General features: G+C 44.2%; 1 protein-coding gene across 27 annotated transcripts in view; it reads left to right on the top strand.

The window, feature by feature from the left end:
• cacna1ba (calcium channel, voltage-dependent, N type, alpha 1B subunit, a) overlaps window positions 1-15,064 on the top strand; it is a 186,704-nt gene that overhangs the window by 150,397 nt on the left and 21,243 nt on the right. For 18 of the 27 annotated variants that reach the window (XM_035378855.1, XM_035378848.1, XM_035378854.1 and 15 more), the window contains 7 exons: window positions 1,002-1,067; window positions 3,948-4,039; window positions 5,892-6,042; window positions 6,622-6,749; window positions 10,764-10,860; window positions 13,278-13,383; window positions 14,524-14,631. In XM_035378855.1, the coding sequence (XP_035234746.1) occupies window positions 1,002-1,067; window positions 3,948-4,039; window positions 5,892-6,042; window positions 6,622-6,749; window positions 10,764-10,860; window positions 13,278-13,383; window positions 14,524-14,631 (748 nt within the window). Of the gene's footprint in view, window positions 1-1,001; window positions 1,068-3,947; window positions 4,040-5,891; window positions 6,043-6,621; window positions 6,750-9,895; window positions 9,993-10,763; window positions 10,861-13,277; window positions 13,384-14,523; window positions 14,632-15,064 lie in introns of all 27 variants that reach the window. The other 9 variants (XM_035378856.1, XM_035378857.1, XM_035378850.1 and 6 more) reach the window with 1 other exon arrangement.

Raw genomic sequence — 15,064 nt, 5'->3', positions numbered from 1 at the left:
TGGATAAATTGCCATTGCTGGAACACTCTCCAGCTGTTGGTTTTCTTGTACCGTCCCCTCAGGCAAATGTGGCCATTGCTGAGGGCCAGGAGTTTGCAGAACAGAAGCATAAAAATAAAATTTTTCAAGATGGTTTCATAAGTGATTTCTGCCTTGAGCACCTCTTGTTTTACAATATGTAGTAAACTCTTAAGAGTATTTCTTTCTCTTGTGAAACATGTCTATCCACAACTCTATACAGTCTAAAGCCCTTAGGATCAAATTAACTGTACAGCAGGCCTAGGCATTGTTCACCTCCCAAAGGCTCTCCTTGTTCCCAGAGCTGTAAAGTGCAAAGATGAAATCTGGTGCGCGTGTGTATTGTTACAGTTCGGCCCTCTAGCATTTGTTATTTTTATTTGATGATGCTACATAAACCGCATGGCCTTCACAGGCTAATATAATAGCATTTCTGAAATGAAGCACTGGGCACCACGCTGGTCCATTTCAGCCCTGCCCAGACCCAGATTAGACAGAAGACAGCTGACCCCCGCTGGCCTCAGTCCCGAGAGTCTTACAGGGCAGTAGCGCTGTGCACGTGCCCAGGGTACAGCATATAATCTCCGTGACCTCCGGCAAAGGCTGTGCATTCTTTGCTCTGCGAGGGCCATGTTGTTTATGCAGCATCTTCGAAAAAGAAAGGCTAGAACATTATACAGTTTGCACACAGGCTAAACCTAATGTTTGCACTCATACCTCATTTGTCTCCTGGTCCTTTCCAACCATTGGGACACATGAAAATACCAGAGGTTAGCAAGCAAATGCTGCCAGTGCACAGGAGAGGTGGCAGTTCAATTAGAATGAATGCGTTTCCTCGCAAAAGCAATACATACCTATTAAGAAACTATACAGCAGTAATGTGCCCCGTAGATCAGTTTGCCTGCCTCTGGAATAAGTAAGGCCATACAAACCTATGTGCAATTATTTAGCCGCTAATAACACATTTTCTCCCCTCTTTCCAGGCCCTGCCTTACGTCTGCCTGCTCATCGCCATGCTTTTCTTCATCTACGCCATAATTGGCATGCAAGTGAGTGTCATAATAATAGTAATAATACAAAGAAGAAGAAGATGCAGAAGAAAATTATTATTATTATTATTATTATTTTTATTATTATTATAACAACTATATTGTGTCCAGTAGTATAAATCATGACATAAATCGCACTATTACCTTGGTCCATGGGTTGTGCAAGCGGGAGATATACTGAGGATATATGGTAGTGTTTTAAGTAGCAAATGTATTTGAGGGTTTATTGTTACTGTTCGGGGATTAGTGAACCATGGTGCTGTTTAAATGGGTGAGGAAATAGGACAGTGGAGGAGAGACAGCAGCTTTGCTGTCCTGGCTGGTGTGGTTGCTGCATTCCCTAGAGGAGGAAAGGAAGGGCAAACGTTATGAGCCGAGTGGTCAGGCTGGAGTGTAAGGTTTGATAGCAGACTGTGTGTGAGAGGGTGCTGTTCCACTTGTTTCACCGTGGACTAGTGTCATAATAATTGTATTATAACTGATAAACTTATAACTGATAACCAGTGGGCGGAGATGCAGAGAGACACGACATGCGAGCACTTCTTCAGCAGGTTACAGATCAGCAGCATTCTGTATGAGATGTAAGGCCCTGCTGACACATGCAGGGAGACAAGCGTTTCTAGCGTTTCTGGTGTCGTCCAGTGGCTACTGTCAGATGCTTTGTTTAAGAATAATACTTACAAATTGCACGGTAAATTATTTAATCAGATAAAGGAGATCAGCCACAGTGAGTCTAAAACAGAAAGTGGTATGGACGCATGCAGTGATGTAAGCATTGTTACATAAAGTGCATAAGTGATGTTGTACGTGATCGTGTGTGACAGATTGATATCAACTCTGCCAAGCCTTGGATACAAGTGGTAAAGAGGTTTAACTACTACACTTAATGGGATGTTTATGGCTACTTTCATTGCCAATGACTGGATAGAAATTATATGTGGGTGGGTGGACATGTGTGTGTGTGTGTGTGTGTGTGTGTGTGTTTGTGTGCATGTGTGTAGAGTGAGGAGAACAGTAGACAAACAGTATACGAATAGTAGAGTTTACACCTTACAGACATAATATACCTGCACGGTTTTTATTTTCCTATTGAATATACAGGAATGGGAAATGTTTGTTATAAAAAGATCTGTATCCTAATTAAAGAAGGTGACCGTTATTGCAAAAAACGTGATTGCATGTGTCTCTTTATTGACTGCAGCTCGGTGAATTTTGTGGATGCTCATACACAGCCTTGAATTGAATGCACAGTGACAATGCACGCTGGCAATAGGTTAGCGTAGCACAGTAAATCAATGGTAATGGCATCTTTTTTTTTGCTATTTGAAAAGCGGGTTATTCGGGATGCTATTTAATCAGGAATTGGCACGGTCTGAGCTCCAAACCTCAAACTCCGCTCCCCTTCAAAACGCAACCGAAAGCCAAGATAGTTATGAACTCCCGTTTTAGATTTTTAGCCCATTTTAGCTCCAGGAACTGGCTCGCGTTCAGCCCTATAAAGATGTCAGACATGATGAAGTTCAAATGAAGGGTGATGACAGTAATTGTGATAACCTGTACAACCGTGCCATCTGGACCTCTGTTCTGTGTTGGAAGCCTTTTTTTAATACAGTGTAGCGTGAGATGAAAGCGTTAACATGGGCGCCACATTTAGCATCGCCATAGGACAGTGCTAATAGCACAGGGAGTCGCCAGATAGGGCCTGGCCGTAGGACAGTGTTAATAACACAGGGAGTCGCCAGATAGGGCCTGGCCATAGGACAGTGCTAAAAACACAGGGAGTCGCCAGATTGGGCCTGGCCATAGGACAGTGTTAATGACACAGGGAGTCGCCAGATTGGGCCTGGCCATAGGACAGTGCTAAAAACACAGGGAGTCGCCAGATTGGGCCTGGCCATAGGACAGTGTTAATGACACAGGGAGTTGCCAGATTGGGCCTGGCCATAGGACAGTGTTAATAACACAGGGAGTCGCCAGATTGGGCCTGGCCATAGGACAGTGCTAATAGCACAGGGAGTCGCCAGATAGGGCCTGGCCATAGGACAGTGCTAATAGCACAGGGAGTCGCCAGATTGGGCCTGGCCGTACGACAGTGTTAATAACACAGGGAGTCGCCAGATTTGGCCTGGCCATAGGGCAGTGTTAATGACACAGGGAGTCGCCAGATTTGGCCTGGCCATAAGACAGTGTTAATAACACAGGGAGTCGCCAGATAGGGCCTGGCCATAGGACAGTGTTAATGACACGGGGAGTTGCCAGATTGGGCCTGGCCATAGGACAGTGTTAATGACAGAGGGAGTTGCCAGATTGGGCCTGGCCATAGGACAGTGTTAATAAAATGGGGAGTCGCCTGATAGGGCCTGACCATAGGACAGTGTTAATGACACGGGGAGTCGCCAGATAGGGCCTGGCCATAGGACAGTGTTAATGACAGAGGGAGTTGCCAGATTGGGCCTGGCCATAGGACAGTGTTAATAACACGGGGAGTCACCAGATAGGGCCTGGCCATAGGGCAGTTTTAATAATTGATGGGTGACTGAGGGTGATTTCGATTCCGCCCACGGTCCCTCTGGGAGGTCTCGCTTTGTCACACACAAGCGCCACTGTGGTTCCAGGCTTTTAACTCAGCGGGTCCAAGCTGGCCGCCTCCTCACCATTCTCCCTCTGCCACTGGTCCAGTCTCTCACTGTAGTAGTAGTAGTTGTAGTAGTAGTAATAATAATAATAATAATAATAATAATAATAATAACAATAATAATACTTTTAATAATTAACAAGGGTAGGTCACTGTTTTCTCTCTAGCTGTTGAGGGTAGCTACATATTTGTCTGTTTTTGCATCTCTCTCTCTCTCTCTCTCTCTTTCTCTCTCTCTCTCTCAGGTGTTTGGTAATATTGAGCTCAACGAGGATACGGGTATCAATCACCATAACAACTTCCAAACCTTCCTTCAGGCCCTCATGCTGTTGTTCAGGTAAGAGCCAGAGCCAAGCCCTTTACCAGCGTGCTATTCCTTACAGGCAGGTGTCCTGGCATCGCCTGGCAGTTTGTGTGCATTTTAACCTTAATTATGACTGAAGGGATTGATCCCAGGACACTAGAACGATGTTCATGTGAGGTGACGGAATTAATTACTTGCACCATTCCTTGAAAATCCTCAGAAATAAGTTTTCTGTCTGTGACATCAAAGAAAATTCTTGCTCTTTTAATTCACTGCCTGGGGAACAATGCCAAGTCAGTCCAAAAGCTTGTGTTCCAATTCAGTGTATTTTCCTTTGCTGTAAATAAAAATAAAACCAAAATTGAAAAAGAAACTTTTAATAATACTTTTTGAGTGTGGAAAAAAATGTTCAACCATGCAGAAACATATTTAATAAAGAATTTATGTTAAAGTGTTTGCTCGCATGCAACTATATCTTTGAAGCATCCAAATTACAAATTTAACAGGAATCTGTCAAAAGTAACATTGGAAAACAAAATCTATATCCAGATCCAACCATCTCTTTATCCAGAAATTGGACCAATTGAGGAAATCGAAATGTGGTTGCTTAACTATTCTACATGAGTTTGCCATGCCCAACCAATCTGTCATTATTGAATATTTTCCTCTGGGCTAAACCTCACATTGGGGCAAGATGTGTGAGACATAAACATTGTGATCAGTTCACATCACATCAGAGATGCTTAATTATCCTACAGTATGTCCATGTCCGTGTGTATGGCAGATATTCTTCTTATTGAGACATGTTCCACAATGACAACGCAACAAATCGCTCAGAGGAAATGCATCAGATGAACATGTTTACAGCACATTAGGACTGGTTCACATCCCCTTTAGCTAAAAACCTGCTGTCTTCGTAGAGGTGTTGCTAATGCACCAATGTCGTTTTGGATCATTGGAGTCTTGGAGAAGTGATTGGTTAGCTACAGATGCGTGTGGGCCATAGCCACTTCTCTTTCCCATTTCCGCTGATTGTTTAATTGGACCACAGAATTTAGGAGTAGACGTGGCCTATTGGAGATAAAGCATCAACACTTCGGAGACTATATAATATCACTGGGTATTGCAATAGCTACCTGCTTGTATTTAGCCAGCTACTGCAGCTCATTCTAACATAGCTAGCTGACGGTTTAGAAGATTTGCAGCAAGTCTAGCCTACTTGCTGCCATGATACAGAATACAAGACAGCTTACTAGCTTTCTCGGGATGCTGAGATGCATGATCTGAACAATCAGTGCAAATCTAGCCATCTGCGGGCCAATCAGAGCAAGATATACAGTGCCTTACCTGCCCTGGGGTCAACATTTGTTTCCACAAATGCGTCTCAGCGCTGGGTGGTGCGATGCGGAATGGGCCCTGCTGCCCCATGCTAGTCGTCAGCCATCTGGATGTGTTACGAAGGTTGTTGAATACATCTATGGTCAATTCATCCAATCCACACTGGATCAGGTGTACCCATACATAGATTTGTCTATAGGTTGTCTCTCTCTCCAAGTATGCCTTTGTTTTTCTCTGTCTGCATTTAAATGCTTATCTGTGTTTTTTTTTTTTTTTTTTTGCCTGTCTGTATTTACCAGCTTTTTTCTGTCTGCATCTTTGTGTATGTATGCATACGTGGTAGGTGTGCTTCAGGATATATTTGAGCATGTTTTTGTCCATTTTGTTTGTCCATATCTGTCTGTCTGACTAACTGTCTTATCCGTCTACATCTTTCTGTGTTTCTGGCTGTGACTGTCTCTGTTTATGGGCTTTTGCCTGTGTGCCCGTCTGCATTTCCGTCACCGTTTGTCTGACCGCGTGCCCGTCTCTCTGCTCTTCCCTGCAGGAGTGCCACGGGGGAGGCATGGCATGAGATAATGCTGTCCTGTCTGAGCCACCGCGCCTGTGACGAGCGGTCGGGCGCCATTGGCAAGGAGTGCGGCAATGACTTCGCCTATTTCTACTTCGTCTCCTTCATCTTCCTCTGCTCCTTCCTGGTCAGTCCTCGCCTTGTCCGAAAAGGCTGTGTCTTTCTTGCTAACTGTGCGTGTTACATATTGCACAGCGTAAACTGTTAGCAAACTGTAGTATTGTTTTGTGTCATTTTTTTTTTATTTTCCTGTTTTTTATCCCATTTTTTCTTCCCAATTTTGGGGTCACCAGTTTCAGATCTTGAAACTTATGGAATCCTAGCAGAAGGAGCACTTCAGCTTAAGTGTGTAGACTCCACTAATGTATTCACTTGTGAGCCAGACAGGGACGAAGGCCATAAACTACATGTTAATACTATAGGAGGGCTACTGTGGCACAAATAATATCCGAGGTGTATCTCTTTTTGATAATATCTTGAGACCTGTGGGCAGCTGGTATATTGTTGGGTGAGGGTCCTTACAGAAATGCAATATACAGAAAATATTCAGAAAAAAAATACTATTGAAAAGTCACTGATGACATGTGACAGCTCCGCCCATTTTTGGGTTTCACGAGCCCTCACTCTCCCATCCCATGTAAAAGAGGAGGTGTCAGTCCCCTCAGCCCCGTTAGTTATGGATTGCCTTCGGTTCCTCGTCCCACAGATGCTGAATCTGTTCGTGGCTGTCATTATGGATAACTTTGAATACCTGACCCGGGACTCCTCAATCCTGGGGCCTCACCACCTGGACGAATTCATCCGCGTCTGGGCGGAGTACGACCCTGCAGCCTGGTACGTCGTCTTCTCCTCCCCGCGCCCTGTAACTGTGACATCTGTGAGCGGGTAACATGTGTCCTGGTCCTCCAGTCTATATTATTTTAAACATGAGAAACCCCCACACCTTGAGGCCTGTGTGTGGTGCCCAACCGTGAGTGAGCCTCATGCGAGGAATGACACCTGTAAATTCCACAGTTGCCGTGGTTTACATGTGGCTGTTTAGCTTTAAGGAAAACAAAAAGATGCAGCGGCCTTTTCTTATTAGAAGCCTGCGTTGGCTGAAGAACTTTTTTTCCGTTTTATCTTTCCTTAAACAATGCAGGAGCAGTAGACTGGAAATAAACACGACTGCCGTGCAAACACATTTAGCTCGTGCAGTGTCTAAGAGATAAGACCTTCTTCCCATGAGGGGAACATGCTTTTGAAGATGAACCACCGCCACTACCGGCTTGCTTATATTGCCACTGGTTAGAATCCTTGCTCTCTCTCTCAGAACTTGGAGAGCTCTGTCATCTGATATCCATATTAATTGTGCTGTACGGTCATACGACTGTACAGTTTACATTGCACACTTTACGACGCATGTCAAAAATCCACCTCCTCCAATACGAATATGCAGCCTTCAGTCCGCCGGAGAAGCAGATTAGTCTGTCGCGCCAGCTGGTGGAGAGAGCACACACACCTGGGTTGCGTTAATTAATTGGCCCAGGTGCTTGAAGGTGTGCTCTTCTCCACAGTTTTCGGGAGCGAGACTGGGAGCAAATACCAAGAGAGCGAGTTTTGATTTTTGTTTCATTTAGTTTCACTTTTCTGCACACAGCAAGAAAGACAAAGAAACTGTTATGAACGGTGAGCTGAAAGGTTGCTGTTCAGTTTTACTGTCTTTTGTCTTTGCTATTTTAGTTTGTTGTTTTACTTCATTGTTTTCGTCCGGAACCCATGAGGGGAAAGGGTGAAGATGATTGTTTATTTGATTTTGTGTTTGTGTGGGTGCGCTCTCTCTCTCTCTCTCCATGCGGCAACCAGCGGTGTTTCCCAAAACTGCCACATCGCCCTCCCAGGGGTGTCACGCTAGCGTGTGACAGATTCCCTTCAGTATATAGCTCTGCTCCTAGTGCCTTGTTGCAACCTAAACTACAGTACCCATAATCCCTTCTACTGAGGTGTGATATGAGTAATATATTTATTCAGAACAAAAATTTGATCCACTATCTAATTCCTTTTAAGGCACTTCTAAAATGCTTATAAATTAGATAAATCCTGTAAACAAAAAAGGAAAACTCAGTTTACTACCATGTACGCCACATCCCCTGAACAAAATGGAAAGAAAAAAAAAATCCTAACTAGGCAAATATTATCATAATTCAATTAGCTCGATGTAAATTAGCTAACCATCTCCAACCTTCTCCAGGGGATTTTCTGTGCTCTGAATTAAAATTTGTCTTGACACAAATAAAAAACACCCCAAACCTTCCAAAAGCCATTGGCCAGTATAACATACACACATGCAATGTGACTTATATTTGCAACTCACACTGAGAACATCGAGGAGGTGGAGGATGGTGATTCTAATTAAGATTGTCCTATCTCTCGCGTGAAGGCCTTCAGACGCACTGTTCTACAGCAGTGCTGAAAATGACACTGAGAAAATGAATTAAATAAATGTATCCTTGTTAACTGAAACATGCAAGACACTCTGCAATGGCCTGAACTACAGCGAACAATATACACTCTGCCTAGAAAATGAAATATTAATCACATAGTGATATGAGTTCATCCCTCTATGCTTGGAGGCCACTCAGTTTTAATGGCGTTTTAAATGGGCTTCTCCTTATCAACATAAAGGGGAGGACTGTACTCTTCATTGTTCATTTATGCCTTATTGTCAGTGTACTTGTATCTTCTGTTCTGTCGCTCATATTTAACTAAAGGACAAGCCTCAGCATCAGTCTTGTGTCCTTCAGGATTTATGATGGGCCTACCCACAACCCGCCTCCCGCACATCATTAGAAAGGACCTTGTGTATATGAATCACGACAGCTGAATCATTCCAAATGTTTTTATCATTTCCACATAAATGTTTGACTATAGAACACCACACATTCTGCCTTCACGTTTTTTTTGGAACGGTTTCTGACTAGAGAGAATGAGTATTATTTTATTGGTTATGAGGCTTGCTTGTTGAGGGTGACTTAAAATGCTTAAAAAATAACAATAACACCTCGTATGTCATTGTCCTTTGGCCTTAGAACAGTATGTGCAAAAATAGCCGTTTGGTATTTGAACTGACAAGCTGTTTGACATTTGAACTGACAAATTCAAACAAGAGAATCGGAAAGTCAAACATTGAGCAACGTGGATGTAATGAACAGCTACAGAGGTGTTTGCTATTTTAAGGTTAGAAAAACTGAAAGAGAAAAGTACATCATTATAAAAATGCTGAATCACTGGAGGTCGAGCACTCATTATTAATTCTTTTCGATTTTCAATTGCTTTCAACTTGTTGGCGGGGTTTTTTAATGTTTGGGATAATTTAAAATACATAATGGTTGCATTTTAATTCTGTCTTTAATTAAGTCGTGCAGCAGAACTGAAGCTCTCTGTCTTTATTCTGGCGGTCTTACATCTGACACTCCAACCTCTGATGCTGAATTCTACACTAAATGATAAATTAAGAAAAAAAGAAACAGGATATTTAATGACAGTGCTTGCCAAACTACAGTCCACAGTTCAGCAAAACCATTTTCTTTGGCCCACCTCTTATTAGAATGTTGTCATCATGTGTTCCAACAGGTTGTGATTATGTGTTTCCAAAAGAAAAATTGTTTTAACATGTCAACACAGCTGCATGCACATTGAAACTAGTGCAGTGTGTACAGTTAGTTTAGTGTTGCAATTGACTGGTATGAAATTCTATAGAAAGTGTATTATGTACAGTAAGTTGTTTTTCATTGTGCAAACCAGCTCAGCCACTCCTGAGAGCTGCAAATGGGTCCTGACCTACAGTCTGGGAACCACTGGCTTAGGATGGCTTCTTGTCATATAATCAAGCTGTCAAAGCTGGCTGTGCACCGGACAGCTTTCATTGCTGGTTATAAGCTATGTCTTTGCTCACTTGAAACTGTCCTTTGGTGTTTTTAACCTGCTTGTTCTTTTTGCAGTGGGCGGATTGTCTATAAGGATATGTACAATCTGTTGCGCATTATCTCTCCTCCCCTTGGCTTAGGAAAGAACTGCCCTAATAGGGTGGCCTACAAGGTTTGCAACCCCCCTATGCATTACCTCCACTAGGGGGTTGTTCGCTGTTCACGAATGTCCCCGGAGACCTTACTGAATGGCAGTGCTAATATTACCTCACACATGACAGCACTCACCCTCTCAGTTCTGAACTGATTGTGGCGGTGATGCCTGACCTGAAGCAAAACTTGCAAAGCTACAATTGGAGCACCCACACCTGGCCAGTTCTGAACCCTAAACCAGCCAGCCAGGTAGGGTACAGCGCATATACAACACAGACCCAATTCTTCATTACTTTTTCAAGTACTCTTCCGTTTAAATTGACATTTTACAGTACATTTACTGCAAAAGCATACTAAAATCTATATGCTCAAATTTTGTGAGCCAAAAATTTGAGTCGGCTTTGCGACCTTTGTTTTGGCATCCCTGGCAATCACCTGCCGATGTCTCCCAGCATGCAGTAGCAGACATCCTCAGAAAGACAGTCATCTCCCGCCCTCATGTGTCACACACTAAGAGTTTGTCTCCTCTGCCATTACCACATCTTCCTCTCCTCCAGGGTACAACATGCTCCCTTCTCCAGCTGAATTCTGGGATACATCCCTGATCTAAAAGGTCAAGGATGGCATCCATATCCATGTCTCTCACCTGGAAATCTAAATAACTCAGATTTCTGTTTCTGCTGTTTTTTTTTATTATTTATTTTACCTCCTCCCTCTGTTCTTCTCTCTCTCTCTCTCTCTCTCTTTCTACTGTCAAATTTTTTTGGTTTTTTGCTCCCCCGCCGCGAAGCGGCCGCATCAAGTACCTCGATATGTACGAGATGCTGCTGCACTTGTCCCCTCCCTTAGGTTTGGGAAAGAAATGTCCGCCAAGAGTCGCCTACAAGGTAGCCTTCCTTCGACAACACCCTCTTCCCTCGTGTGCTTCCGCTGCCCTCCTATTGGCTAGTTATTGTATTCCGGCCAATCCCTGTGCTCTGCTGTGGCGGTGTTCCTTTTGTTTTTTTTATGTTTGGTCGTTGTTGTTTTTCCTGTGTTCTGATTTGTTGGATGTGGTTCCCTTGCTCTCCCTGGACTGACTTACACTCAACCGGTGAACGGGGTAGACCCATTTAGACAGGCCAAGATGGGGACGGGACAAGGAGGGTTCACGATAGGCTGGTGAAGATTTTGCTCAAATCTGTAAATGTTCAGGCTTTACTTTGAAGCTCAGTTTTATGTGTATCACCCCCCCCCCCCCCCCCCCCCCCAGACACACATCCATGTCCACACACAATAAATGCTTAGCAAATATGGCCCATTGTGTGGCAGTGGAAGAATTCACACTAGATTGTTGTGATTATGGTTGATTACTGTGATATTATTGTAGTAGTTGACGATTGCTTCGGCATAACTGATGATTCATGTGATACAGTTAATGATAATTACAATACAGCTGATGAAGGCTGTGATATACTTGTGATGTCACTGACGATTGCTGTGATAAAGCTGATGATTACTGTGATATAGTCGATCACTGTTTTGATATAGCCGATGGCTGCTGCAATACAGCTAATGTTGCAGTGATATAGCTGATGGTTTTTGTGAGATAGCTGGCGTTTACGGCATCTTTCTGGTGTGCCAAAGGAGTAAAACTGAGGAGGTCTGAAGACAGGCACGGCTGCAACTCCTGTCCTCTTTTATTCAGGGGTCGCAGTAACCCCATTACTGGCCCTTCAGGGGCTGGTTTCTGAATTTGCAGAATCTGTCCTCCTCTCCTCCGCCCGCTTGTTTTGAAATCCTCCTTTTGAAGCTTTTTGAGGGCTTTTCTTTTCGCTTTGTTTTCTGGGTTCTTTCTATATGCGGCGTTTCAGCCAAAGCTCCTTCTTTCCCTCTCAGTTGGGACTGCCTTCCCCCCTACTCCCCCGCTCCATTCACAGTCCCCTCATTACCGTGACCGCAGCGGTGCTAGTGCGTGTGCGTGCGCGTGCACGTGCACGTCTACGCGTTCGCGCTCGCGGGTCTGTGTGTGCGTGCATGTGCGTTCTTCCTGTGTATTCTGTGTTCAGTGATTTTCCTCCTTTTTCATTACCCGCTTTGATCTCTGTGATACGCACTGCCACAGTAGCTGCTTATGCTCACAGAGCTCAAGACTGTTTATCAATTATAAAAAGCCCGCAAGGCTTTCCTCTGGATTACACTGCACACTAGTGTACAGTACACACTGCATTCCAACATAAGAAAACTCAGATCTCTTTTACGCAAACTTGTGCGGTGCATCTTCACTGAGTACAGAGCTGCATGTGAGTTTAATAGTTTTTTTGTTTTTTCTGGCAGTGAATCACAGAGATCTGTTTCACAGTGACGGTCCCTTTCCCCCTGAGCATGTTCCCCCTGTGCTCCCCAGTGGCTGCGTGCGCGTGCCAGTTTCGTCCGTCTGTCACACCTCTGTCTGGCACCGTGACATCACTTGCTTGGACAGATTTGTGAATGCGCGCATATGCACGTACACACACACACACGCACACACACACGCACGCACAGTAATGTTATGCCCTGAATGCAATGAGGGTTTTTTTGTTGCAATGCTTCTTTTAACATTTTGGGGGTGGTGGGGGGTCGCATTTTGTGTGCTGCTACGAAACTGGGCTGTCCTGCTGTTACCCCCCCTGGGTGTTTTGACCGTGTCACACATTTGGCACGGGGTTAGCAATCCTTTTTATCTAATGCTGACCCAGCGCAGCAGAGAAGCAATTCTCACTGGCTTAAGAGCAGCTGTGCTGCATTCTGATGAGGGCATGTAAAATGGCATGAATGAAAATAACTGGATAGTCCTAAAAGCAAACAGTCATCATGATAAAATCACAATTGTACCTTTTACCTAAGTTACTACGCAGTTGCTTTGCAGTTGAACAATAGTACAGCACTATGATATACATAATAATATGCCTAATGGTTATGTATAATACCCAGTGGTCCATGGATGTCAATAAGAGTAGGGAGTGGGACTGGGACTGGCTGCAGGACCCAGTCAGTTTCCTCCTGCCATGAGTGGTATGGGCTTAAATTGCTATAACTAAGTTACCACTGCATTAATTCCGCAAAGCGACATGGCAGAGCCTGCTGAAGCTGCAGCGCTCCCCGTGTTGGGTTTGGGGTTTGGGAGAACTCAACCCTCTCAGGAGGTCAGCAGCACACAAGATGGCGCCTTAGAAAGTGGTTGATGCTGTTGAATCGGTGCTCTGCGCTGAACGCTTTCTAACGACCCCCAACCTGCCCCCCCCTCGCACCCCATCCTCACCCCCCCCCACCCCACCGTCCTCAGCGGCTGGTGAAGATGAACATGCCCATCGCAGACGACAACACGGTTCACTTCACCTCCACCCTGATGGCCTTAATCCGCACCGCTCTGGAGATCAAGCTGGCCTCCGGTGAGTCCCTGCCAGCGTCCTCTTCCTTATCTCTGCTTCCTTCTGCTTATTTGCCCAGACCTCCAATGGGTTCTGCATTTTCGCCCCTTTTAATCCTGCGTCCTGTGGTTTGTGGGAACCTTTGCTTCCTCCGCGGGTGGGAGCGTCGCTCGCAGAAATGCCCCATCGAAAAAGGGCAAGGATTAACGGCAAACTGAAAAGCACCATGAATTACCCATTCCACATGAGCCATTGTGGAAAGATATTCTTGTATGGATTTTTATTTAATGTTTGAAAAACTCCCCACTTTTTTTAAATAAAGTGAAGTGCAATTCTGCCTCTAGAGCAGATGCTGCTGAGGGTTTTTCCACACAGTGCGTCTCTGAGCTTATCACAGCTGTTTCCCAGCCGGCTCAGTTACTGCTTCAAGATTCTGGTTCTGGTTCTGGTTCTGGTTCTAGTTCTGTAAATGGGACCGTCTGTATGTTTGTCCCTTTTGGACTCGTTAGAGAGCCCGGCTCAACATCGCTGCCTCACCAGCTTCAGTGCCCACTTTCTGACACTCAGGAATGATACATTCAGTTTATTTCAGATGTCCATTATTGCAGGAAATGATAATGGTGCAGCACAATACACTGATGGCTTGAGATTTAAAAATGAATAATTATTGAATACATTTTTTATTAAATAGAAATTTGACCGTGATTAACAAATGGGGAACCATGTTGTTGTTTGCATTGTCTGATTCACCTGTCTTCACATAAAAGGGGGGTGGGGGTGTTTGAAAGAGTACCAGATATATTTTTTTACATTTGTACAATATAGTTTGTAGAACCACAGATCAAAATATGAGCAAAGCATGTTGCACTGTTGAAATACTCGTATTTATTATTATCAAAATTAGTGAATTACTATATTAAAATAAGCCTGATTGACAGCAGGATGTTTTCAGTACAAAATACAGTTCAGAAATTGCAGAGACTTAAAGGAGTCATGTACAGTATAGAGTCATAAAGAGAATAGTAACTGATCTTGGTTTGTGGCTGAACCAAATGCAGAGAATAGTAACTGATCTGGGTACAGGGCTGACATAAGGATAGTAACTAATCTGGGTAAAAACCCACGTCTGTTCTAACTGTGTACCCCTGGTTCTGTCTGCAGGGATGGTGGCTCAGCGTTTGTCTGATGCTGATCTGAAGAAGGAGCTTTCCACTGTCTGGCCAAACCTTTCCAAGAAGACTCTGGACCTGCTGGTGACGCCACATAAACGTAAGCTCTTCTAGGGCCTGCTTTGGGATCTCCAGGTGCACGCGGGTTCACTGACCTGGGATCAGTTAGTGGATATCGGAAAATGTTTCTCTCAGCACACAATACCAACCCTCATTATGTTTATATTTATTCCCTTACATTTACGGGGTGTCCAGATTGACTGACAAGGCCATTATGGCAACAACAACCAACAAGTATGAATAATAAAGATAAGTACAAGCACAGTGTTTCAATGCAGCACTGTAGCTATTTAATATGTGGCTGGTCGGACTCGGTGCACGAGTGAATGAAGTAAGATGTTCAGCCTGCTCGTCTGTTTCTAGGATAAGAAAATACTGTAGATCTACCACATGATCTTTCTGAGAGGCTTTTGGAATACCGTAGCTGGGCCCCGATTGGTTACGTTTCGGTAAACGTGCCATTTCCTGACTGG

This window comes from Anguilla anguilla, chromosome 10, assembly GCF_013347855.1.
Source record: "Anguilla anguilla isolate fAngAng1 chromosome 10, fAngAng1.pri, whole genome shotgun sequence".
NCBI classification, from domain to species: domain Eukaryota; kingdom Metazoa; phylum Chordata; class Actinopteri; order Anguilliformes; family Anguillidae; genus Anguilla; species Anguilla anguilla.
This window is presented reverse-complemented; position numbering and strand designations above follow the sequence as displayed.